Source organism: Gymnoscopelus braueri, assembly GCF_963280865.1.
Source record: "Gymnoscopelus braueri genome assembly, chromosome: 16".
In the NCBI taxonomy this organism is placed as follows: domain Eukaryota; kingdom Metazoa; phylum Chordata; class Actinopteri; order Myctophiformes; family Myctophidae; genus Gymnoscopelus; species Gymnoscopelus braueri.
In genome coordinates this window covers 21,824,787-21,851,296 of record NC_137616.1, presented here as the reverse complement: position 1 = coordinate 21,851,296, position 26,510 = coordinate 21,824,787, and the positions used below count along the sequence as shown (strand labels likewise).

Sequence of the window (26,510 nt, the reverse complement as noted above, 5' to 3'; positions counted from 1 at the left end):
GTGCGTGCGTGCGTGCGTGCGTGTGTGTGTGTCTTGTCTTTTTGACAGACATTATACACAAACACGTTTCGACCACAACCTCTCTAGAGAAAGCATCCCATCTAGAGACAGAAACTCCTCATGGATGACTGGGTTCTACACATTTGCAGATTGCTTCATGGTGCTTTCCACCACCATATAATTCTCTGATTTCTCACCCTGCATCACACCAGCTGCAATTAAATGAGGCAATGTCATGACTTTGGGCATTGGGAAAAGGTAAAGGGGCTCCCCAACACCCTATAGCTTGAAATTCCACTGAGTCTTTTACAGTACATAGATCACTGCATGTAAGAAAAAAAAGGAAATTGAAGCAGAGCGCGATACACAGATAGATAGATAGATAGACAGACAGCAGAGAGATACAAAATAGGTAGTAAGATCGGTAACAGTAACTAATCCTAAGCCAAGAAATATAGAAATAATAACGTCACAGGACTTCAAGTCTGGCCTGGCTATCTGTACAATCTATCATCAATAGTATGGGCATCTTCTGGAAATGTGTTGTTCAAATGTAAATACACAAAGACAATTTTTTGTTTTCTTTCAGGTAAGTTTCAGTTTGGGAAGAATGTTTGTCAAAAATATCTATACTGAATGTTGCTGAATATTACTGTTTAAAAAAAAGTAAAAATAGAACATTTGCACATCGAAACATCTAAGTCTGGGGTGAACACAAAAATCTGTGGTGTCGATTAGTTGTTATTTATTAAATGTTTGCATTTCTTGTTTTCACAAGATAGCATTTGGTTGCATGAGATCAAGATTTTCTTGCACCAGATTAAAAAAACAAAACAAGGACCAAAACAGCTTTGCTTGGCAGAACAGCCCTCCCACACAACATGTTCTGCCATCGCAGGGATTTTGAAGAGCTTGGACAAGGGCAGACGTTTCTTATACTTGGCATTTAACACTGTCCAAAACAGTTTAGTCATTACCCTAATTCTTATTTAAATAGGACCCATACACAATACTTGCACTATTTGAATGAAAAAGAAAGAAAACAGAATACAGAAAGAAACTAAATGGGTCAGTGAAGGTTTGAATTAGCATGGCTTACTTTCTGGATTGAGTTTCAATATGTCAAAGAGCTTTTCGAATCTTCGGGTGGCTGGGATGTTCTTCTTTTTTTCTTGCTATAACATGCAGTTCTTAGGTAATTTTTGTATCCATATATTGCTCATGAATATGCAGATTTCAGATTACTAAGTTAAACTTTCCCATGTGTCATGTATGTTTGTGTACTCCCTCTTTCTTGGGACCCATACTGTAGGCTACATACTAGAAATGTTGGTGTGTAACAGTGGTAGGGGTCAAGGTAACAACAGTAGTCACAATACACATTCTAAATATTTGTTATTATTACTGAGACCTACAATGTTCCTCAGATAAGGTGTAATCTAAATGGTTCTTCACAGTTGCAATTTGAAAAACCTGTAATATAGCTGTATATGAAGACTCCATGGTCTATCTAGCACAGTAAGGACGGGCGACCGTGCCTTTGCTGTGTTGGCACCAAAGTTGCGGAACAAACTAACGACAATGTACAATGTTCCTCAGATAAGGTGTAATCGAAACGCTTCTTCACAGTTGCAATTTGAAAAACCTGTTATTGATGTAGACAGGCCTTTCTTTCTCGTTTCCTTGGAAATGACCGTGGGAGGTTTCTATTAGCCACAAACTTATTGAATCAAAAATTAGGTATCATGTTATCTGCGAAAACATAGCGAGAGCAAACAGCAATAGATTGGCTGAGGAGTGCTACTTCACCAATGCGGGTATTAAATAAAAACAAAACACAGATGCTCTTTGGATCCAAGGACAGACCATAAGAGAGGGAGAGAGAGATAGGGGTTGTACTTTCATTTGTGATCAATAAGTAATAAGTCAAAGCCCATTCATTAGACTTTTTATTTTTTGCATAGAAGTGTGCCATGGAATATTTGGGGTCATGGTGGGTATGACTTATTGACTACAAAGCAATGTACAAATCCTCTTTTTGTTGGACACATGAAGAGTGTGTTAAACCAAAAGCAATACTTGTTTTAAAGCTGGGATGTGAAACAAACCTTAACTCAAATTAAGATTCTTTGCAGCGCTTGTGTCACACCTCATCTAAAGTGATAGAATACGAATGAACTGATATTGCAGTATATGGCCCTATTTATTTTCCCTATTCCTTGACAGAACATGATGTGAAGAAAAGCTGGGGTTTTATTTGATTATTCTACAACTAACAGGAATTTAATCTGAAGGATATGGATGTGACCTAAGCCTTGTTACTAGTGACTGCTTAAATGATGTTGGTGAACTGTAAACTAAACTAAACTGTGAACCGAAGCTTTACAGTTGCTCTTGCATCTGCTAAATCAATAAAATGTAAGGGCAGTGGCATTGGGATGTTGGCTTAATAGGCCTAACTCAAATCTGAACAACACATACACCACTGAATACATAAACAATACAATGTAGCATTATGTGACGTCTAAAATTACACCATCAAACGGCATAGACACTAGGAATGGGTCAATAAAACAATCACCTGCTAACAAAAACGCCGAAAAAGTGATCAAAAATGTCAACCAAACAACACGCTTTTTGTGGAGGATTGATCGTCTAGTCAGTAAGAATACTCTGAAAATTCTTGCAGGGGCCCTCATTCAAGGTCATTATGATTATGCATGCACTTCATGGTATCACAACACCTCCAAGGCCTTAAAAACAAGGCTCCGTCCAAACATCCCAAAACAAACTTGTAAGGCTACTTCTTGGCCTCAATCACATAACCCATCTAACCCCTGCTCATTTTGCTAGGATTGGATAAGGACAGAGTACAGCAACTTGCTATGGGCCTGGTCTTCAAGATACACCACAACATTGGGATCCCCCTGTATTTGTCAAAATACTTCCAAAATGTTAATGCAGTCCATGATCATAACACCAGAGGCAGCTCCACAAATCATGTTCAACCCAGATTTGGCTCAACTAAGGGAATGAACTCGTTCTCATGCTATTCATCGAAAATGTGGAATGCCCTACCAAAAGGAGTAAAGGAGTGTAAAACCCTACTCACTTTCAAAACTGCCCTAAAGATACACCTTCAGGAGGCTGCAATTCGAAAATGGCCCCTGTCTAAGTCTTAACCTACCCCCCCTACCCCCCCTCTCCTTCATTTTCCTCTTTTGTATATATATATTTATTTTTTTCCCTCTCTTCATACCAGTAACCTGAAAGCTGATTGTATGACATTCTGTATAGTAGTGTGTATCTATCTGCCTTATATTTCATCATGATTTGTGTGCATGGGGGTCTCATCTTAAACAAGCTTAGTGCTTAATGAGAGTTCCAGTTTAGTAGACCTTGTATTGTGAATTTGTACTTCCATGTACTGTTATGTACTGTCATGTACTATTCTCATGTCTTACTAAATAAACTACATCAATCAATCAATCAATAAGTAGCCCACCGTGAGATTTTTTGTTAAGTAGCGACACCCACTGGTCAGCTAGGAAAATTATAAATCTGTCTAATATACCACCTTGTTCCAATAAGAGGCGGTGTTGAACATACCGTACAGCCTACGTCTAGTTATTTACTGAACATACATCGGCCAAAATGTATTTTGGTGCATTTGTGCTGACCGTTTTGTCTGTGGTGTTGTTGTTGTTGTTGTTGTTGTTGTTATGTAGACCAGTGGTTCTCAACCTTTTCAGCTTTTGAAAGCTGTTTTTGATCAGCCCTGCTTGGCATTTACATGGCACTTAAAACAATTATGCTTAGAGAGGCCAGGGGTGAAAGTGGGCCACTGTGATGATGAGAAAATATATTTTTACAAAAATATTTCCACTCCTGACAACTTTATTTTTCGCCTCTAGATGGTAGTGTGGAACACCTTATTACCGATGACGTAATCGTGTCTCTCTAAAATGTCTCTCAAAGATAAAAGCCTAATAAATCCCTCTCTCTGTCGCCGGGTGCAGTGGCGTGCGCCTGTAATCCAAGTTACTAGGAGGCTGAGGCTGGCGGATCGTTTGAGCTCAGGAGTTCTGAGCTGCAGTGGACTATGTCGATCGGGTGTCCGCACTAAGTTCGGTATCGATATGGTGCTCCTGGGGGAGCTCGGGACCACCAGGTCGCCTAAGGAGGGGTGAACCGGCCCAGGCCGGAAACGGAGCAGGTCAAAGCCCCCGTGCCGCTCAGTAGTGGGTTCGCGCCTGTGAATAGACACTGTAGTGCAGCCTGAGTAATACAGCGAGACCCAGTCTTTTTGTATTCTCTTTTCTACCAACTTATTTAACTCGGACCTTACATTACCCAGGTGGCCTGGGGACACAATACTGTACATTAACACCATCAATTTGCACCTACCTAATCATTTCAAATGTTTTGGCCTTGGGTAGCATGGGGTTTAAGTTAAACCAGTGACCACTAGTGTGCCCTTCAAATTGATGCATTGTTACAAATAACGAGTAGGCCTATCTCCAAATTGATTTAAGTTTATTGATAATTCCCTTAATTTTAGTTCAGGAAAACCTAAACAACAACGTATTCAAGTTCCCTACAATAGATACAATACAACACTTGAGTCCTATTAGCATCCCTATTCTGGGGGGAACATTCACCAAAAATAGCCGATCTACAAGTTCACAACGCGTTGCTTGCAACCAACAAAAATGGCATCGCTTATAAACGTAGAGGGACTGAACTGGCCGCCTGCACTAGCAAATATAATGTGCAATCAATCTGTCACAGTAAAAGTGCATAATAGTTATGTATGTACTGGGGATCAACAGTAGGCCTAATTATAGGACGCCGGCCTAGTCAGGCGCCATGCAAGATGGGAATACATGCCCACCCGTTTGAGCAATACTTTATCTGATGTAGTTGTCGTATATGTTGTGTGGCATGTTGAGCTTCAGGCTTATCTCTGATATTGGCGTAGTGGCACAAACGTGACGCTAACCTCAGCCAATCAGTTGAGCCGACAGGTCGGGTTGGCCGAACAGGTAAGCTGGTGCCCATAACCCTCCCAAACACGCAGCGATTCGGTGAATCCTCTGCAGACCAGACACATTTGTGTTTTTTTGGTTTTTTTGGTTGACGTAAACTGTTGGTCCGATCGAACTGCCACTCGGCAGTGCACAGGATTCATGAATTAATAGATAGATAGATTATTATTAACATAGTTTAATGTTATTAATAAACAATACATATGTACCCATGTATGTGCGTGATGTTTCTGACTTGGGCCGGTTCACCCCTTAGTTGATCTGGTGATCCCGGGCTCCACAAGGAATATGCGAATTAGAAGTTTTACGTATTCCTTCCGCTGGGGTGGCAATCTTTGAAAGGAAGGACCGTGCTTTTGAGGAAAAGCTCATTCTCTGAGAGGGGAGGTGGCGCAGGCTGAGCGACACGCACTGATCATTCTTGTCTTTGGTGGCCTGTTTGATGGCTGCCTGCTCACAGATAATGTCCTTCAGCTGCTGCAGGCGGATATTCTGGGTGCTCAGGTCACCCACACCCATCTGGCTGCGCTGGAGAAGCAACAGGGCATTGATGTACTCTAGCTCTGTGTAGCGAACGCCCTGGTCCACCACCAGGTTCAGCATCTCATCTGCTGTGTTGTACAACATCTCATAGTACTGTTTGGCAAAGTCGAGATCTGCCTCTCTGGTCATGGTGATGTTGGTCAGGTTCTGTTGGAGGACAACAATGTTCCTGCACATCTTATTGATGCCAGATTCACTGATCCTCTTGAAGTACTGAGCTCCGTTGATGAGGATACAGGAGATTAGATTTCCCAGACCTTCAAAGATGTACTGGAACTTCTGTTGTTGCAGAGCTGCGCTCATGGCTTCTTCAATGGCTGAGATGTCTTTGTTGAGCTTGACCACCAGAGGGTCATAGTCCATGCTCTGCCCGTTGGCCATGATGTCGTAGTTGCCGTGCTTGGCCATCGGGATCAGGTAATGGAAACAATGAATTCTGACCTCCAGGTGAAGCACCATGAGGCAGCAATCAGCGATGTCCTGGAAACCTCTTGAAATGTCTCTAAGGGTTTGTAGGAACTGCTCTCTGCTACACTCAGTCTCACTGTACATCTGGTTGGCCTGGCCTAGAGACACACTGGTTGTGTGGTTCAGGGTGGAGAACATATTGAGTCGCCCAGAGATCCACTCCATACTCTCATGGAGGTTGGCCAGAGCCTTGAGGTCACTGACATCATGCAGGATCTCATTCTGGGTTATCAACTTGTCAGCAAGGTTACATGTTAGCACATCCGCCTCCTTGACAAGTGACACCCTGGTAAACTCCTCATCTTTCTTTTTCTGGGTCTGTCTGGGCTGGGTCATGTTGACCCAGTTCGGGAGAGACTGCAGCAAAAGCCTGAAGTCTTCATCTCTGGACCAGAAACCACTGATGGTCAGCTTCTCCTCACACTGGACTATACCCCTGTAGGCAGTGTTGCAGATGTCCTTGTACTCTTTGAGCTTGTCACAGACTATCTCTAGGAACTGGTTGGAGTATGTACTGAGGTCCTGCATCAGACAGACAAGGTCCTGGATGGACTTCTCCACCACTACAGTGCTCTGTAGCAGAGGTCTCTGAACTCCCAGAACCTTCATGGTGTCAAAGCTGGCCAGGATCTTCAGCAAATCCACTGCCATGCTAACTGCTTCTATCTCCTTGTTGATTTCTGTTCGCACCTGGTTGAGGAAGATGTTCATGTAGTAAGTGAGGAAGGTTCTGAGCTGGCACTGCTTGGCCTGGCCTGGTCCCAGGTCACAGGACATCAACTCAATCTCCTGAATGAACCTGAGGAGAGGCTGGAAGATGACAGTGATGTTCCTGGCTCTTGGCTTACTCACAAACCTAATCGCTTCTCCTTCGATCAGGTTGTCATTTGCTCCACCCTGTAGCTCCTCACTCTTGCTGTAAAGTTCTCTCTTCTGTTCTCTTGTGCTGATGGCTTGAGATAATGACTCAAACTTGAAGAGTTTGGCACGCTGGGTTTTTTTCTTGCCAAAGATTGCAACAAACTCATTGCCGGTACTTGCATAGGAGAGTTGGGCCAAGGGCTCAGTGGCACCGCGGCTGTTCTTCACATCCAGGTAGTCCATAAGCAGAACCTGAAGCACTATCTGTATCTTGGCAGAGATGTCAGACAGCTCATAGAGCTTAATGTCCTTGTGGGCCCCGTCAGGACACTGCACCATGATCTGCTGCAGGTGGGCCAGCACCACACTGTGAGCCAGAGCCACTGCCTTGAACTTATCAAACAACAGTTCTAGCAGTTCCAGCAGCAGCTTGGGTTGGTTCTCCTGTGTCACAGTCTCTCCTCTCTGATCAGAATGTTCAACTATCTGGGCGGTGGACCTCTTAAGGATCTGTTTCAATTCAGGCTCCAGTCGCTCCATGATGGCGTTGATGGTCTCTGGGATCTTCTTCAGCTTGGCTAGAGCCTTAATAAGGATGCCCATGAACTCTGCACTGTTGTCTTCGGGGTGGATCTCATGGAGGGCTGTTTGGTTGTGGTCCCGTGTCTCCTGCTGCATCTCACGCACACTGTCTGTTTTGGGGTTGCTGAACTGCGTGGAGTTCATGAGCTTGCAAGAGGTGAACATTGTGCTGATGTCAAGAATGGGCATAGGAGACGTGTCTTTCACTGCAGAGCCGGGTAAGCGAGCAGCATTCTTGTCCATGTTCTTATGCCCCAGGTGACTTGTAGACTTGATGTAGAGGTGTTTCTGGAGCTCATCAATGAGGACCATGTGGATGTTGAGCTTCTTGCTGTGAAGTTCCAGACGCAGGTCTCCCAGACCCTTCACCTGCAGCAGGGGCCCATCCAGGGACTCCACTGCTGACACCAGCATATCAGTAGCATTAAGGTAGTGCTTGCTGGTCATGTAGGCCTCAAGCCTCTGGGGAACCTGCTTGATGCTCTCGATTTCATCCAGGAGTTGCAGAACATGCTTGTGCTCTATGCCTTCAATCCACAGCTTCTTCAGCTCATCCCTCTTGCAACGGAGCAGCATCTTACAAGACAGAAGATTCTCTTTCACCTGTTTGACCTTGTTATGGGAGCAGGTGATTCGCTCAGTGATGCTCTGGTAGGTCTTGACGGCGGTGGTCAGCTCAGCATAATGCTGTATGATCTTCTCATCCAGATCCCTGTCACACTTCTCAAACGCTTCTTCCAGACGGACCTTCTCTGTCTCCCTGACCTGCACGTCATCAATGCTGGACAATGTCCTTATGACAGAGATAAGCAGACCAGATGGATTCTTTCTTTTGCTTTCTGCACTCTTGTATCTGCCTTTATCAGGGGCCATCTTTACAGCTTCTGCAAATAGGAGATAAAAAGGACTTATTGGGCTTTTATATTTGCAAGAAATTACGTAATCGGTAACACCATACTCCACACCACCAACTAGCGGTGAAAATGAAAATTGCCACTATTAAACAGGGTCAGAAGTGGAAAGTAAGTTTGCCAAACATAAGAAAATATTATTATCTGAATCAGTTGATATGTTCCCTCTTGAAAAAGTGTAATTGGTGTAATAACAGGATTTGTTGCAGGTTATAACACTATTTGCTATGATCAGGTAAATCTGTGAAACTATTTAATGCCTTATATTCTAAGGCTGTTGCCATAGGTGCTACTAGTGGTGCTAAACTCAAGTCAACTTGATTGCAAACATAAGTTAACAAAAACATTTGGGTTAACAAAAATTAGGGAGAGTGGTGACTTACATTTTATAGAAGTCAATGGGGGTCGGATCAGGCTGAAACCGTGCCCAAATATGGAGTCATATGTCATATATGACATATCTATATATTAACTTTATATATATTTATATATATTAACCCAATTATGGAGTTCCATCCAACCTGGCGTAGATATGAGCTAGTCTGAGCACACCGTTCTAGTTCATTATTGTCCTAATTAGACTATTCAGCGACCACTTGTGCCCTTCAAATGATCTATTATCTCACTTTGCAATTTAACTCCATGAAGGCTATGGCCGCTGTGGCGCCTCAGTTTGGCCTTCTGCCCCCCCCAAAAACACTATATATACCTGGGGCCACAGTGGCCTTGATGTCCCAAGGCCAAGTGGACTGTCCCAGCTGATTTCACAGTTTTCTCCAATACAGATCTAAAAGTGCGGTGCCTGGCGGAGAGTCGGTCCGATCTGACCGATATGCCCATAACTGGGTATAGACATAGGCCTACTGATGACATCAGGGATGAACCATCCAACCAACTATTTTCAAACTTGACGAGGGAGGGGTTGCCCAGCTTGAAGTCGGTCAGGATAGGCTGATAGAACTGCCAATCCGACCATATATGGGCATGTAAGTATATGCCATGGGCATATACTGATGAAAACTGAGATCTCCATATATGGGCATAAAAGGGACACAGGCACATAGACTGATACAGAGATCTCCATATAAGGGCATGAAAGGGACACCGACAGAGATAGACGGGTATAATGGGTCTCTGACAATGGGGATCGCATAACTGTGTGGGGCATGCATTCCCAACTGAGTCGTTCCTGTTGGGCACTGGTCTAGTTCCCATTAATTTATAGGAGTTTTGATTTATTCAATTGTGTATCATAGGCTCAGGGCTACACACACAACACCAGAGACCAGCAGAGAGTTGGCTAAACCGGTGGTTCTCAAAGTGGGGTCTAGGGACCCCCAGGGTCATTTTAACCACTTTAACCTTTTATACGTTGGCTATTCAGAATATAGATATATGCAAGCTCATAGAGCGGCACACTTTTTCAAAGCTCTTGAGCATTAGCGAACATTTTTAACACAAATCTTTGCTTCTTGGAGTCCCTGGCACAACATATTTTCAGATGGGGGTCCGCGGCCAAATATTTATCAATTTGACTTGAAAGTTTGAGAAACACTGTTTCAAAACAAAGTTCCCAAACCTTTTTAGCTGAGAACCAAAAGATAAATTTGGTGTCCGCCCGGGACCCAAACTTACAAAAATCCATTATGAAAATGTTTTGTTAAAAGGTTTAAGCATTATATTCTGATAGTAATCATTGCTATAGACCAGGGCTACTCAACTTAAGATGGCTAAGGGGCCACTCAGCAAAATACCAAAAGTCCAAGGGGCCGCCATAAAAATTACGGTCCTATTTTGGATTTTTCTATTTTGTAACACACAATAAAATGTACATTTTGACATCATATTCAGGGGTGCACATAACTTTCCGTTTTGTCAACGGGGGGGGGTTTCAGCACGGTGCCCACCGGGACAGTTTTGTCAACGGGGGGGGGGGGTGCTGCGCGAGAAAAAAAGGACGCTTTGCTTCCAAATTCCGCCGTTTTTTTTTCACTCACGCTGTTTGGTGAACCCCCCAAGGTTGGTGCCCTGTGCTGCGCTGCTTTTATCCGCCAAATTTGGGACGTTCACGGCATATTTTTGCACCATTACGGTACGTTCATCATCGGTGACTGACGAGTGCCTCTAACAGCCGCTGCGTGCAGCGGGCTGCGAGTCGCAGCCTGTCTGTGTGTCAGGATGCGAGGCTCACACAATCACAGCATGCGTCCCCCTGCGCCTATGGCTGTACATGGGGCCGACACGTGCTTTAGCGTGAGTGTGTGAGTGTGGCTTCAGGAAGTAAATCTCCAGGCTTTTATTTTTTAGTTTTGCTAAAAAATAAAAGCTTGGAAATTCCGGTCCCAGCTGTTGGTACGCAAAAGCGCCTCGCGTCGTCTGATGTGGTGCTCATTATTTATTTTGGGTGCGCATGCGCACCTGCGCACCAGTTATGTGCACCCCTGATCATATTCTTTTCACTGTACCAGTTTATTTTGTGTGTATGTCCAGTGGCATCAGTTCAGCAAAAGCTAAGGTATGGCAAGGTTAGGGTTGCCAACTCCCAGAGATTGAAATAAGGGACACCTATCCTGGGCGGGAAAATGTGGGGGTCAAACCCCCCCAAAAACCCCAAATGCATAGAAAACTATGCATTATACCTGTAACAATTGACGCACCTGTATGTATGTCTGTCTGTTTGTTTTTGAAAAATGTTTTAGCAACCCATACATTTGAACGGAAATGTATATTTTTAAAATGTATATTTTTATTTAAAAAAAAAAAAAAAAAAAAAAAGTTTTTTTTTTTTTTTTTTTTTTTTTGGGGGGTTTGACCATCGGGCCGCCAAGACGCGGCGTGCGGGCCGCATGCGGCCCGCGGGCCGCGTGTTGAGTAGCGCTGCTATAGACTCTAGATTGAAATTGGCAACCTACCTGAAAATGTATTTTCAGTTTATTAAACAGCTGGAGAGACAGGGAGACCCTGTAACTGAACAAACACTCTTTTGTTAGATCAGCAACAGGGTTTCCGTCTCTCCAGCTGTTTAATAAACAGAAAATATATTTTCGGGTGGCTTGAAAATCAGAGAAGAGTACCCATTGGTTAGCTTCAGTTTCATAGTAGTTCTAATTTTGTCTGCCCGTTTATTTGTCATCACTTCCAATTTCACGTTTCACATTTATCCTGTACGAGTTCTCTCTCCTGATTGGATAAAATTGGTACCTTGAGCTGAAAATGAATTTTCTGTTTATTAAAGAGCTTTGCTTTGCCATGTGGAACAAGCTGGCCATAACCCATGAAATCACACTGGAAAAGTCATTTAATCAAAAATGAACTGTTTATACAGACTTTTCAAAAACATGATACAAAGTAGTGTACTTTAATAACTCAAAGGCATATCATTTTTGAAGATTTACAGATAAACATAAAACACTCATCTTAAAAAGCAGCCCCCCCTCCCCCCCTGGCAAAAAGGAAAAGTTGATATCTTGCACTCCATTTGTAACCAGTGTGTATGCACTAAATGGCTATAAAGTAGACCACTTTCCATGCAAATGTTTGCATTTCTTAAAGCAAAATTGTCAGAATGCAAACCTCTGCAAAAACTGACCCATGCATTCAAACATTTTAGAGACAATAGGTGGTATTGGCAATGCAGATGGAAGAAGTGAAATAAAGCCAAACCAAGTTTATAAGGACAGCCACAGGACTCTGGGCCATTTCTTAAAGTCCAGATGAAACTGGTATTTTGAGAGTTAAGAGATCCAACTTCGATCATACGGAAGGAATAGAGAAACAGAATAGAATATTGAGGCAGGACAATGTTGGGAGGAATTTGATTTTAACATCAATAAGTAAAACCTCTGGTCAAACAAACTAACTAGGCAGGGCTAATACGGCATTGCTCATTTCTTGTCTCAAAATTGTGCTGTTTAAGTGTAAAATTAGATTCCATTTTGGATACAGCAGATCAAAAACCAAGCCCAACCGTCCACCTTGCAGTACTGTAACTGCATACCGCACCAGCACCATGGGAGGCAAAAACTCAAGAGGTGGGGCGGCAGTGGCTCAAGAGGTAGAGCAGCTGTCTTGGATTCCGAAGGTTCCCGCCCGGTTCGATCCCCATCTCTTTCTGGCTGCATGTCAAACTGTCCTTGACCTTGAGCAATACACTTAGCCCCTAACTGCTCCTGATGAGCATGTTGGTGCCTTGTATGGTTTTCTTCGACATCGGACTGTGAATGGGTGAAGGTGAAATACACTGTAAAGCACTTTGAACTGAAGTGTCTTAAAGCCTAGAGAGACGTTATATAAATGCAGTTCAGTTAGCATTTCTGTCGACTAGCCGGAGCGATTGGTGGACCAACAAGTCCAGATGCGATGTCAACGGATCCAGTGTCTGTACCATAATTAAACTTATGTCTGTGTCGCTAATAGTGGAAGTTGATTGACAGGTGGATGCCATCATATTATTATTGGTTGGTTGGCTCGTGCTTATTTAAGCACACATCACATTTTGTTTTAAGGAAGAAATTATTGGATTTAGATACGTATGTAAACGTAAAAAGAAAGAAAGAAAAAGGGTTCTCTTTTAATTCTTTAAATACTTCAAACAAATAAAATACTGTACGTCTGAAAGAGTAACAGATACAGTAAAAAAAGAAAATCTTCCATGACTTCACATGTTGGTTGTTGCATTTTCTTGTAGACGGTCTTCCATACTTAACTAGAGAGACAGACAAGGAGACATTACTAAGTGCAATAAATCAGTTTGCAACATGGAATCAACATGCGTTATATAATGCAGGACATTTAGATGGTCAAATATGGATAACATATTTCCTTGAGAAGTATGCAATTTTTGCAAACAAATAACTTGACATACAAGCTACAGTACAGGTCATCTACTGTATGTACTACTGGGTGGAGGTATTCTACTTGCCTGCTCTGGGCTTTTGTCCACTTCAGGGCGTGTCTCGGTGGCACAACTGTGGTTGGATGGTAGAAAGTACAACCGGCCCGTTTACACTGAGCAGCAAAACGACAAGGCTGTGGAGAAGATAAAAAAAATAAAAACAAAAAAATCAGTCCTTATGCTTCCTCAAATGATCTGAAATCAAATATCAATGACTAGAATGTTTTTACCTTAGGATGATAGAATGGACAGTCCATCTTTTTGCATTCTGGGAAGAACCGACATACACTACCAGTTTGTGGTGCAGGCACTGCAGTGTAGAAATAGTCAAATGAATTAATATTTGAAAAGACACGTAACCAACATTATAAAAACGTTAAAAAAATTGTGTACAATAGATACTATATGCAAGTATGCCTGTGATAGTAATGAAGGATGCCCTTTCCAAGCATTTAGGCACTTCGAAATTAAAATATATATAATGTATATATATAAAGAAATACAAGTATATTATGTGTAGCTCAGTAGTTGGAGCACGTGTGCTTCTCCCAACAAGAGTGTTGTGCTACCAATAACACATACTACTCTGAAGAACACAAGTGAAAAGTTCATGGTACATTTCTGTGTTGACCATCTCTCTCTCAATTAACCACTGGAAACATAGCATCTATTCTGGGGGGCACATTGCCCGAAAATAGCAGATCTACAAGCCCTGAGCGTGTCGCAATGCGATATGTTGTGAGCTTGTAGATGGGCTATTTTCTGCAAAGATATTTAGCGTAGCCCATGGAAATACTAACAACTAAGTATAGGGTTTAAGTGGTTAAAACCATGTCTTTCACTGATTGCCTGACTAGTAATCTCTCAAGACAGATTCTGCTAACAGCAGAATCAATCTGTCAGCACCACAGCTCTAAACATGTAAGTGTTGTTGTTAGTAGGAATGAACACAGAAGCACCCGTGAGGAAGTGGACTAAGAAAGGGGAGGAGCCAAACCGACTTCCTGTTTCTACACAAAAAAGGACGTGGTGCCCCCAGAGGAAAAAACAAAGGGGGGAAAAATCCCAGTTCCCAGATTGCCTGACTAGTGACCTAAAAAGGTGATCTTGAGTCAGGCAGAGGACAAAACTGTACCTGATCTGGGAGGAGGGGCCATGGATGCTCTGCGGCTGACATGAGTGAACGGACAGTCTGGCTTGGCACATCTGGCATCATATTTACAGTTTGGATGAACAAAGAGGCATTTGTCCCCGAATTTGCAGCTTGGAAAAGTCCTAGAACAAAGAAAAATAAATGTAAATCTTTGTTTTTGTGTGCGCCATAATCTTGAGTATCAAGTTATTATATAAGTTTATTCACAGCACACATGTTAATATCTAGAGCCTGACTGATATATCGGCCATTATATATGGCTTAAAGGAGTAGTTCACCCAAATAATTACTTATTTTCTATCAATTACACCCCCCCTGAAGCCTTGAATTCATGCATTTGTTTTTGTCGCATTCCTAAGCCAATAATTTGATGACTGGGTGTATTCCCGGTAGGAGACACAAATAGTCTACTTTGTGTCTCCTACCGGATACATTAGCATCTTTCCGCTGGTAATCAAATTATTGGCTTAGCAATGCAACAAAAACTAATAAGAATCCATGAATTCAAGGCTTCATAAGGTGTGCAAGTGATAGAAAATAAGTAATTTTTTGGGTGAACTACTCCTTGAAGTGGTTAAATTACATGAATCTCAAATAAGAAACTTTAATCAAATCTCTAATTCATTACAACATGTTTTTGACAAAGTATCGGTAATCTGTGGTCTGGGACCAAAATTTGGATTGACATCGGACCCAAAATCTGGGTGTCGGGCTCAAGTAAAATCTCTACCTCTTTCAATCAAGTACTCACTTGCACTTTGTTGTTGGGTGATGGTATACACATTCATCTCCACTTTTACACACCGGCCAGAACTTGCAGCGCTCCAGAACTTTCTGTCTCTTTGACTGCACAGCATCCTCTTCGCCTAGTTCAGTTTCCATACAATCTTCTATAAAGGGACAACAGAAGGGAAGAGTGAAACTATAAAGTTACAACCAAAGCAGAGGGCATCAAAACCATGTAGAGCACAATAGTAGCCTGCATTGTCCACGTATTCACTCACAAAAAATACGTATTCCCTTTTATGACCACACTGTGTGATATTTTTGTAAACTCATTCAGTCTTCAACAACTTCCATATACGTATATAAATATAGATATTTATATTTGAAATAAACCAATTTGTTTTTGAGAACCGTGTGTGAATTAAACCATAACGTACCATCAGAGGAGTTGATGCTTCCCTGCAGCCTGTGAAGGACACTGACTTTGGATTCTCTGCCGAGGTGGATAGTGGCGTCTGTGACCTTTGAGGGAGGTCTGATGTCGTCCACCTCCATGTCACAGTCCGCCAAGGTCCCTAGTGGACTGGGCACCCCATCCAATGTTACAATGAACTTGGGGCTGGCAGAGTCTGCCTCCTTGCTAGTGAGACAAAGAAACAGAAAACCCACAGCAAAGATTGTGGTAGGGTTACAATATAATCAACATCAAGAAAAAGATTAACTCATTCACTGCCACTGACGTAATTGACGTAATTATTCCCGTTTACCAATCCTGCCACTGACGTAAAAAACGTAATTATTATTTATTTATTTTTTTCAAATTTGACCCAAAGACCAAGGAGATATGATTTTTCGAAGATCTAGACTCCCATCCACTTCCTTGTTAACTTAAACACTTAAAAAAATTCTGTGTCTTGGCTCCTGAGTACTATTTTTTTTTCGATGAATAATCTCTGGTAGTGGGCAAACGTGGCCAGCAATAATTGTGGCAGTGAATGAGTTAAGAAAGGAATAAATAAAATAAAAGTTAAGTGATGTCACTGCTGGAGTTTATCCTTGTGCAAACTAACCAAAACACAGAGCAGATATGTGATGGTTCACAGAATGGCTGCCTAACCCGATATCAACAAGAGCGAGGCCTGCCAGCAGCACCTGTGATGCCCTCAGCCCCACAGTCGGGAAATCTCAATGGGACGACCTAGTGCAGTTCCTCGTCTTTGTGAATAAATGGCTTAAGGGTACGGTATGTATATGATTAACTAATTATCAACCCGCATGTGACTTGCAGTTACCCTTGGTATCCAACCTCGGTTGGATAAACTCGGACAACAACAAAAGCCTGGGTGATAATCGATAGGTATCTGTGTGTACCTTGATTGGATGGATTGGACTGTGCGTGGTACAGCAGGTTGGACAGCCTCTTTGACCTGAACCTGCTGACGCCTGACAGGAGTTTCTTCCAGCTGTGGTCGGCTCATGATGAAGGACCGAGTATCAAAGGCCGATGCCTCACTCCCCTCAGTGACTACACCTAGAATCACCAAAGCATCAAATATGTTCACCGAGGTTATGCAAAACGCTATCTACAATTCATGCTCGTATACTATCAAAGCTCGGCACAAAATAATAATTCTACACATACTTAATACAAAATTAAGATATGTACTTTCTGGAATAAATGTAACTAAAACATGAGCAAACAAAAGAGGCTTACCGTAGTCACACTGCTCCTTACTGACACTGTTCTCTTGTATGTCCAACTGAAGGCGTGAAGCCAGCGATCTGGCTGGGGCTGGGAGAGATGAAGGTCAAATGTCAGGATATACTGTATTATTTAAAGGCCCGATCCAAGATAGATTTGAACATATAGATTTCACATACATTCTGAAAGACTGACTTGTACAAAGTGTGCAGTTTCGTACATATTTGAACACATTGACTTATTTGTCTCAAAGGTCAAATCAGCCTTCATGATTTTGGGGATAAACAATTACATCATGAACAGATGTACAATTAGTGTAATATATCACTTGTATACCAATAATCCATTTGGCTGGCCAGCTGAAACACTTTAAAGCTTTTTTATTATTTTTTAAAAATCAGTTTGGTTCTTTGCGTAGTTACTGCACTTTGGCTTTGTAGGGCATAGCAAATCCGTTACTCCAATTTTAACAAACATTACCAATGTATATGAATGCCTCAAAACAATCACATGCCGAAGTAAAACATGTATCAAATGCTTTTTTGTGTGGTGGCGCTACCCATTTGTAAACATTTGCATATATACCAAGTACTCTGGCAGCAAGAGTAGGTCGCTCTGTGGGTGTATAGGACTGCTGCACCCTAGGGGGCGGGGCCAAGCTCTGGAGGTGCTCCTGGACTAGTTGGATAGCTGCGGTCATCTCCTCATTGCTGGCCAAACGAGTGCGGGGTGCAACTGGCACAGTCTGCCTCTGGGGGGGTACTGCGGTAGACAAGAAAACAGAACAAAATAACAACTGAACTGGCATGCATTGCAGTTGTATAATCTTCAGTAACATGTGGGACTATGGGAGACATACTGGCTGGGAAAGCTGTAGTCTTGGTGATTGAATCCTGTGCTTCAGAGATGGCTTTCAGTATGAGATTCCTGTTAGCTTGTTTGGCTGGTGGGAGGGAAGGTCTGAAATGATACAAGTAAGGAATGTCAGTGTGTATCTACAGTAAGTTCTATGGATTTCTGAAAATGCATTCAGAGATCATAAGACAAATTAACCACAGAGTCTGATCTGAATCAACAAAGACAATATTAATGTTGCAACAAAGAGACAGAAACGTACAATTCTAAAATGGCAACCCTCAAATATCACCGTCTCTCTTTTCTCTGGTGAGCACTTCACTTAAATAAAGTAACATTTGCATATGTGATACTCTAAGCTCACAATTTAAGCTGTAAAACAAATGGTAGCAGTCTGTCCTGACTAGATGAACAAGATACTGGCAGAGGTCACAGGACAAATGCAAGGCCACTTCTCTACTTAGAACAGCAGCACCACATACAAGACAAATTGGATTACTCCAGAAAGAATATGTAAGGATTATTAAAATAAAATACATCTCAACATGTATATATCATTTTGGAATAAATTGCAAAAACAACCGGACTATTGAGATACAGTCACACCACTGCTTGGCTGTGTTTACTTTACACTGTGTGCTATTGGACTGATTTGTTCACTTGTTTAATAGTATTTTCGTAAAGTAAAGATGCAGCTCAAAACAAACGCTGCATCTTTAAAAATGTCCAATGAATAAGACAAAAGGGTTAGCAAGTCATGAAAAACTTTTCAAAACGCTCTCCTATAATGACATGTCCAAAATGGGGACGCCAGGTTGAAAGTCCTTAAGTCTGTGTGTCTTTGTTTTTTTTATAAATATTTAACCAATAGCAAGTATATTAACTCATTCACTGCCAGAACATTTTTATTTTTGCGTTTGACAAACTGCCAGAGATTTTTCATAGAAAAAAAAAGTACTCAGGAGCCAAGATACAAAATGTTTAAGTTTTAAGTTAACAAGGAAGTGGATTGGAGTCTAGATCTTCAACAAGTCGGCAAACTGTCCTCAAACGAAGGCGTTTTCAACTTGCCATCCAGCCTGAAATATGCACAAATGACATGGAATTCTTAGATATCCCAATAGATTAAGTCGTGTAGATGCTTGTAGATGTGTTTTTTTTTTACTGGCGCTGCTATATTTATGTCAGGAGTTTAATTAGTCACCCAGGGGCAGGCGGATTTCAGGCTTTCTTTTTTTTGTTTGGGCAAACTGTCCTCAAACTAAGGCGTTTTCAACTTGCCATCCAGCCTGAAATATGCACAAATGACATGGAATTCTTAGATATCCCAATAGATGAACTCGTGTAGATGCGTGTAGATGTGTTTTTTTTTACTGTAGCTGCTATATTTATGTCAGAGGAGTTTAATTAGTCACCCAGGGGCAGGCGGATTTCAGGCATGTTTTATTTTGTTTGGGCAAACTGTCCTCAAACTAAGGCGTTTTCAACTTGCCATCCAGCCTGAAATATGCACAAATGACATGGAATTCTTAGATATCCCAATAGATGAACTCGTTTAGATACTTGTAGATGTGTTTTTTTTTACTGTAGCTGCTATATTTATGTCAGAGGAGTGTATTTAGTCACCCAGGGGCAGGCAGGCAATGAGAGCGTGAGTCACATGGGTGCATGCAGCCAATGAGAGCGTGACTGCACACAGAGAGACACACACACAAGCCGAGCACGGTTTCATAGTAAGCTCGAGCTTGTGACTAAATAATAACTACATTGGATACATTGTAACACAGGTTACTTTTCATTTACTGAAAAGTAACAGTTTTAGACATACGCCCTATAGCGACCATATGCATATAAGGCGCGCGCATAGGTTATTCATCATAGTGAATTCTTGAACCCTAGCGTACCAATTCTTGGCATGCAACACGATGCGCTTTGAGCTTGTAGATATTAAGCTATTTTCGGCAAAGAGATTTGGTGTAGAGGGAGCAATGGATAGACCTGGGGGGCGCCAGTCAATTAATTATATAGTTTTTCTTTTTTTTTAAATATCTCTTGGCCTTTTCTGCCTTTTATTGATAGTGTACAGTAGACTGACAGTAAATGGTGCGAGAGAGACTCAGCAAAGGTTGTCGGGATCTGAACCTGCAACATTATTATTTTCAATATCAAATAATGTATGCAGAAAACTTAACAGACCAGAGATGTCTCTTTCTCCCTCCATGCACAAGAAACGCGCTCTCTTGCTAGATCAAATTAATGATTCATACTTATATCTTATTCTATAGCCTCATTTTAATAAGCTTAGGTAGTCTATGGTTTAGATACAAGCCCGGACTTTTCCGGAGAACAGACATCGCTCTGAGCGACGTGCTGTGATGGAACAATGTTTACCTTGACATGAAACGGGAAATTATAATAAACCAATCTATTCAGTCGCTCATTATAGCCTTTAGCCTATAGTTTTGTTAAAGTACAGTACACAAGAAATGTGACAACAGTTTTACCGTGAGAGACCAAACTGAGTTTTTACATCGCTTTTTCGGTGGAGTTTGGTTGTAAACTGTCAGACATCATTACCAAATGGATCGCCAGCTCTTTCAGCTTGACCTACCCTACCCGTATGTTATCATTTTGAATCAATTAAAGTGGTGTTGTGATTCAAAATGTTGTTGTCTACGGTGAGAAGTCTGTGCTGTGTGAATAGCCACGGGGGAAGGGCGTAACTTGAAGCTGTAGCACTGTAGCTCTCTGACAAATGAATCTGTGACCTCGCGAGACCAGCTGCTGTGTAAGGTCACAGGCGCCCAGAGTCTCTTGAGAACTCTGGAGGCAGATAATTTTTATTTGAATCTTAATTTTTACAGTTGAATATTATTTTATTTTTATTTTCATTCAAATACATATGTATTCAAAAATGTGTTGCTCTATTTGCTACCACTTACTTGCGCTCTGGTTTGGAGGGTAAGGACACTCTGCTGGACATGCTTCTTCCGCCATAGCCTTCATCTTCCTCCTCCTCCAGACTTTCGCTATCCTCATCTTCCACTCGGTTCACCCGCACCACCGAGCTTGCCACTGAGCTTGGGACCGGGGCTTTGCGCTTCCGTGATGCCTCTTCCTATAGTGAAAATGACATAAGAATTGTAAAGAGCTGGCATAGAGCTGACCATATTCACTCATGTAGCATCACTTACTGTACATCACCTATTGTACATCAAATTGAGGGGTTGGGAAAACCCTTGAGTTTTATGTTAAGAACAAAATGGCCGCCTTGTGAATATGGTCAATGGTTCATAAAATTGCTAGGTTGTGAAATGCAGGTTTCACCATTTGGTGTCAAACGTTTGGTTCTGCACTGTTTAATGTTTTTTGGCAAATTTATCTGAGGGCAGGGTATAGATGAAAACTCAATATGATCTTTAGTCAATACTCTTATTGAATCCCCATACCTTACTGGACCCATTTCGGGTGGGCCGAGAGCTTAGGTAGCCGTGATGCTGCCTGCTGTGTGAGGGCCCTTCCATAGACCTGTAGCTGTCTGCGGACCTGCCTGATGCCAACCTGCTCTGAGATGGCCTGTAGATCTGGGCTGTGGGGCGAGCAGCTGCGTTGCGCACGCGACCCACATTGGTGGCAATCTCCACGGGGTCGTCAGTGATGAGGTCATCATCCATGTCAGGCTTGATGTCGATGACTGCCTCAGAGGGGAGTGGTTCCACAAGCGGCTTGACCGTAGAGGTAAGACGGTACGAGTTCTTCTCAGTTGAGCCTCTTCTGCAATGAAACAATAGTTAAGTATGTGTTTTTATGGCGTGGCTCCTAGTGGTCGAGCCGTCTATAAGAGTGTCTGTCTGTGTGTGTACACGGCTAATCTCTCACAAACCACTGGGCAGATCAGCGCCAAGTGTCTTGTACATGGTACATGCTTCCAGTCGCAGTCGGTTGACCCGTGATTATTTTTCACATTACATACTTTTTTTATTTAATATTTTTTTTGATACTGGAAGACAATGGAGAGGCAAATAACTTCATATCTGGTTTAATGCTAATGGTAGCAGTACATTATGAAAACCTGGAAAGGACAACAGAATAATTTCTGCTTTGAAAATCTCAAGCCTTTTAGTTCAGTATTTTTATCTAAAAAGAAAATAAATAATTTACCTGCAGTTCAGATAGACTTATATCATGAAAAAAGAAAGGATGTTGTTCACTGCAGTCACAATCACCTGTGTTCATGGGCAGAGCTAGACACGCGAGTCTCCGTCTTATCAAAGCGTGAGCTGGACACTGCCAAAGCCCTCAACTCGTCGCTCCTCTTGTCTTCACTCACAGAGGCCTGGATTTTCCCAGACAAGGTGCCACTGTCAGACGGAAGCTGAGGTTTCACGGACGCAGGTTCTAGAATCACATGACAGTACAGATAAGCAGTGGTAGAAAGGGTTGAGAAGAGATGAGCTTTCCTGGCAACAAAGTGAACTTTCTAGGGCCAACAGCACTATTCAGGAGCAACAGTGCATTTTCTCTCAGCTGGTTGCAAAAAACTGTTTTACTTACCGACTGCTACAGATCTTAATTTCTCCAGGACACCCTGTAACCTAAAAGGTAAACAAGGAGGTTATGGTGAAAACTGAGCATATGGTACAAACACACGTCATGCATGCACAGTGGTAATGGTACCTTTTTCAGAGCTACCTGAAGGTGAGAATAGCATAGAATCTGATTTCCATGAAAAAAAAACATTAAGACGTGATCTTTACCAGACAGTGAATTTGATGGTGTTGTTTCCAAGGAAGAGGGAGAGGTCATCAGCCATTTGCTGAGAAGTCTTCTTATTAGCTACCATCACCATAATATAGTCAGGCAACTCTTCATCTGAAAACGATACATAAAATGCACAAGACATGGGCTCCTAGTTAAAATCTTCAGTGAAGATTTGTACTAGTGTACAAATGTAACCAAATGGCCCCATCAAGATCCCATTTGGTTGTGATTGATTGATTGATTGAATACTTTAACAGTTTGCAAATAGTACAGTGGTACGATTATACAATGGTGATAAAAGGATAACACAAAAAGCCCTAGGGGGCTTGTTTCCATTGTGGTCCTGTGTATTCAATTCATCGAGACATTTAAAGACATACAATTATATACAAGACATCAACACTAGTAGCAATAAAGAACGAAAATGTACAGTATTGAAGCCTTGTTTGTAATACCTTAGTGGTGCATCATGAGGTGCATGCATAGTCATAGGGACATTGGATGAGTGCTCCAGCTAATGTCCTCAATGTATTCCTAATACTGACCAACGAGGAGATCCTGCTCAAAAAATCTTGTTCTTTGGTTGACTTTCCTGAATACTTTTGTTGCCATTTTTGCACTGGAAAGATTGTCCTCTAAAATACAACCCAGGTAGGTCATTTATTCTTTCCTTTAAGTCACATTTGTACACTAACCCGAGTCAAATTATCTAGACAGTGATTAAAAGGGCACCACTGGCTTCCATTTACTTACCCACATATGCACCAAGTTCTTGAAGTTTACCCTTGATGGCAGCCTACAGAACAACACAACACAATGTTAACCGATGCTGACTGAGATGCTTCTAAATACAGAACCAACAGCTGGCTAAAGTAAGAGCTAACAGCTTCATTTACAACATAAAAGACAAGAAGATAATACACGTTACATTTAAAACAAAGGCTGTAACGTTACGACACAGTGAAAGCAGACCAAAGCTTGGCTATCAAACAACAAACACATCCTTGAATCCATGGCCTTGTAATAAAAGACCCAGCTAATGCTATATATGTCTGCTGGTTATATGCTAAGCTAAGCTAACGCTATCCTTTGCGCCCGGGGGGGTTTCAAGAGTCAAATGAGTTAAATCCGTCCCATTGCTCACCCTTATTTTCTTGCTGATCTCCGTACCGATCTCCATAGCTGGTGTCTTGAGTCAAATAGATTATGATAACAGACGCGAAACTGTGTTGTTGTGTCTGAAGAATCGGAGTGACAACAACCACAATGCTACACACTCAGCATAGATACATGACACACGGTACGGTAGTACGAGGGGGGTCGTATGGGAAGCTCCGTCAATGAGTAGGTATCGCCACCTGGCGTCCAAAGTGTGAACTGAACTCCTCCTAATCATGGGAGAGTTTAGGCCTTTTTATTTGATTGATTGAATTCTTTATTAACAGTTTGCAAAAAAGGCACGGTGGCATAGATGTATACAAAAGAATGCTGTCTGGGATAACGCAAATAAGCCCTCAGGGCTTGTTTCCATTAAGGTCCTGTGTATTCAACTCATCGAGGCATTTAAAGACAAAGAATAATATACAGTAATATGCAAAAACATCATGTAGGAGTTAAATAAGAAAGAAAGATGCCTACTGTAGATTTAAAGAGGTTTATTTGTCACTCACTCACTCATCCAAACCGTTAAAGAAAGAAAGACAGTGAAAACATTTATAATAATATAATAATAATAATGTAATAATAATAAGGAAACTGTTTTTTTTTTATTAAAAGTTTAAAAGTAGTCATTTTAGTCACTGTGGGGGAAATATTTAACGGCGGCAGTGACTTAGGAGGTAGAGTGGCTGCTTGGGAATTAGAAGGTTCCCGGTTCAATACCCAGCTCCCCCTTGATTAATGTTGAAGTGTCCTTGAGCAAGACACTTTAAACTGCTCCTCATGAGCAGGTTGGTGGCTTCGTTTCCTCTGCCATCGGTGTGTGAATGTAATGCACATTGTAAAGTGCTTTTGATAAAGGTGCTATGTAAAGAAAACTTGTGGGCGGGTAGTGAACAGAAAGTGAGGGAAGTGAGGGGAAGAGGAGAGATGAGAAAGAAGGTGGTTGGTCCAGACGATATACCGGTAGAGGTGTGGAAATGTCTAGGAGAGACTGCAGTTGAGTTACTCACTAGATTGTTCAACACAATCTTGGAAGGCGAGAAGATGCCTGAACAGTGGAGAAGTAGTATATTGGTACCAACTTTCAAGAACAAGGGCGATCTACAGAGTTTTAGTAACTACAGAGGTATAAAGCTGATGTGTCACAGCATGAAGCTATGGGAAAGATTAGTGGCTAAGAGGAGAGAGGTGACAATTAGCGAGCAGCAGTGTGGGTTTATGCCAAGGAAGAGCACCACAGACGCACTGTTCGTCCGGAGAGTGTTGATGGAGAAGTATAGAGAAGGACAGAAGGAGTTACACTGTGTCTTTATGGACCTAGGAAAAGCATGTGATAGGGTGCCAAGAGAGGAAGTATGGTATTGCATTTGCCTGAGGAAGTCAGGAGTGGCAGAGAAGTATGTCAAAATGGTGCAGGACGTGTATGACAATAGTGTGACAGTAGTGAGGAGTGCGGTAGGAGTGACGGATGGTTTCGAGGTGGGAGTGGGCCTGCACCAAGGATCGGCTCTGAGCCCTTTGTTGTTTACATTTGTAATGGACAGGTTGACAGATGAAGTCAGGAAGGAGGCACAGTGGACTATGATGTTTGCAGACAACATCGTGATAAGTAGTGAGACGAGGGAACAGGTTGAAGAGAGTCTGGAAACGTGGAGGCATGCACTAGAGAGAAGAGGAATGAAAGTCAGCAGGAGTAAGACAGAATCTGTGTGTCTGAACGAGAGAGAGGACAGTGGAACAGTGAGGATGCAAGGAGTAGAGGTGGAGAAGGTGAAGGAGTGCAAATACCTAGAGTCAACTATCCAAAGTAATGGGGAGTGTGTCAGGAGTTATTTATGACAGAAAGGTACCAGCAAGAGTGAGAGGGAAGATGTATCCAAGTCACATTTATTTATATAGCACATTTCATATGACAAGCGCAGAATCAATGTGCTTAACACAGTAGTGAGACCAGCCATGCTGTACGGCTTGGAAACGGTGGCACTGACGAAAAGACAGGAGACGGAGTATAGATGGCGAATGAGGATACAGCGATTCTCCTGTGACAAGGATTGTCAGGATTAGAAATGACTACATTAGAAGATCAGCCCAGGGTAGAAGGGATAAAACAAGAGAGGCGAGGTTTGGCCTCGGACCCCCATCTGAAAATATTTAGTGCCTATAGGCCTATATATATAAAATAAAATATTTTTGAAAATAGCAGACACAAGCTCACAACGTTTATATAGCTTATTTTGTAATATTTTACTTTGACTGAATTCTCTTTGTTTCCTAGAATTGAACAAGCGTTGTTTAGTTAAAGCAACGTCTTGAATGTAGTCTTCATAAGTGTTATTGTCAGACACTCCTTAGAAGTTAGACACTCCGAATAAATGCAGTATTCGCTCTCTTTTCCTGCCCCCCCTCCCCCACACCTGCTGTAAACAGACAGACCAGGTGTTTGACACAAGCACTGCTATATTTGTAGTAAAAGAGTGACATACACAACTTGTAATGTAACAATCCACCACATGGAAGTTGAGTAGAGTTGTCAGTATTGCAGAGTTAAAACTGCTAAAAGACTTCTGCAATAGTTGAAAGAGAAGTTAATTATCATCATGACAAACTGCATTTCGAGATTTATTTCCAGCTGATTGGATTCTCCAGGTGAGTTAGCTACACGCAGGTCTAGTTGTCAAGCTCATAAAGGTAAGGTGTGTGTGTGTGTGTGTGTGTGTGTGTGTGTGTGTGTGTGTGTGTGTGTGTGTGTGTGTGTGTGTGTGTGTGTGTGTGTGTGTGTGTGTGTGTGGTTAAATCTGATGTGTAGATATTGAGATATACTATGTGTTGTAAAAGGCCAGATATG

At 42.0% G+C, this 26,510-nt stretch overlaps 2 protein-coding genes across 2 annotated transcripts; both read right to left on the bottom strand.

The window, feature by feature from the left end:
* Nucleotides 1–5,300: 5,300 nt before the first annotated feature.
* LOC308102876 (exocyst complex component 4-like) lies at nt 5,301–8,375 on the bottom strand (the record flags this gene model as incomplete). Its single annotated transcript, XM_080452731.1, has 1 exon — nt 5,301–8,375. The coding sequence occupies one exon, from the start codon at nt 8,373–8,375 to the stop codon at nt 5,301–5,303; it is 3,075 nt and encodes a 1,024-aa protein (XP_080308857.1).
* A 3,487-nt stretch (nt 8,376–11,862) lies between these two features.
* On the bottom strand, nt 11,863–23,796 carry zc3h14 (zinc finger CCCH-type containing 14). Its single transcript, XM_080453322.1, has 17 exons — nt 23,649–23,796; nt 23,258–23,300; nt 22,501–22,615; nt 22,298–22,338; nt 21,970–22,141; nt 21,193–21,517; nt 20,686–20,861; nt 17,748–17,848; nt 17,474–17,650; nt 16,901–16,978; nt 16,558–16,717; nt 15,624–15,826; nt 15,212–15,350; nt 14,443–14,582; nt 13,538–13,617; nt 13,335–13,441; nt 11,863–13,118 (listed from the first exon to the last, which is right to left on the bottom strand). The coding sequence occupies exons 1-17, from the start codon at nt 23,682–23,684 to the stop codon at nt 13,115–13,117; spliced, it is 2,097 nt and encodes a 698-aa protein (XP_080309448.1). The 5' UTR covers nt 23,685–23,796; the 3' UTR covers nt 11,863–13,114.
* Nucleotides 23,797–26,510: the final 2,714 nt, after the last annotated feature.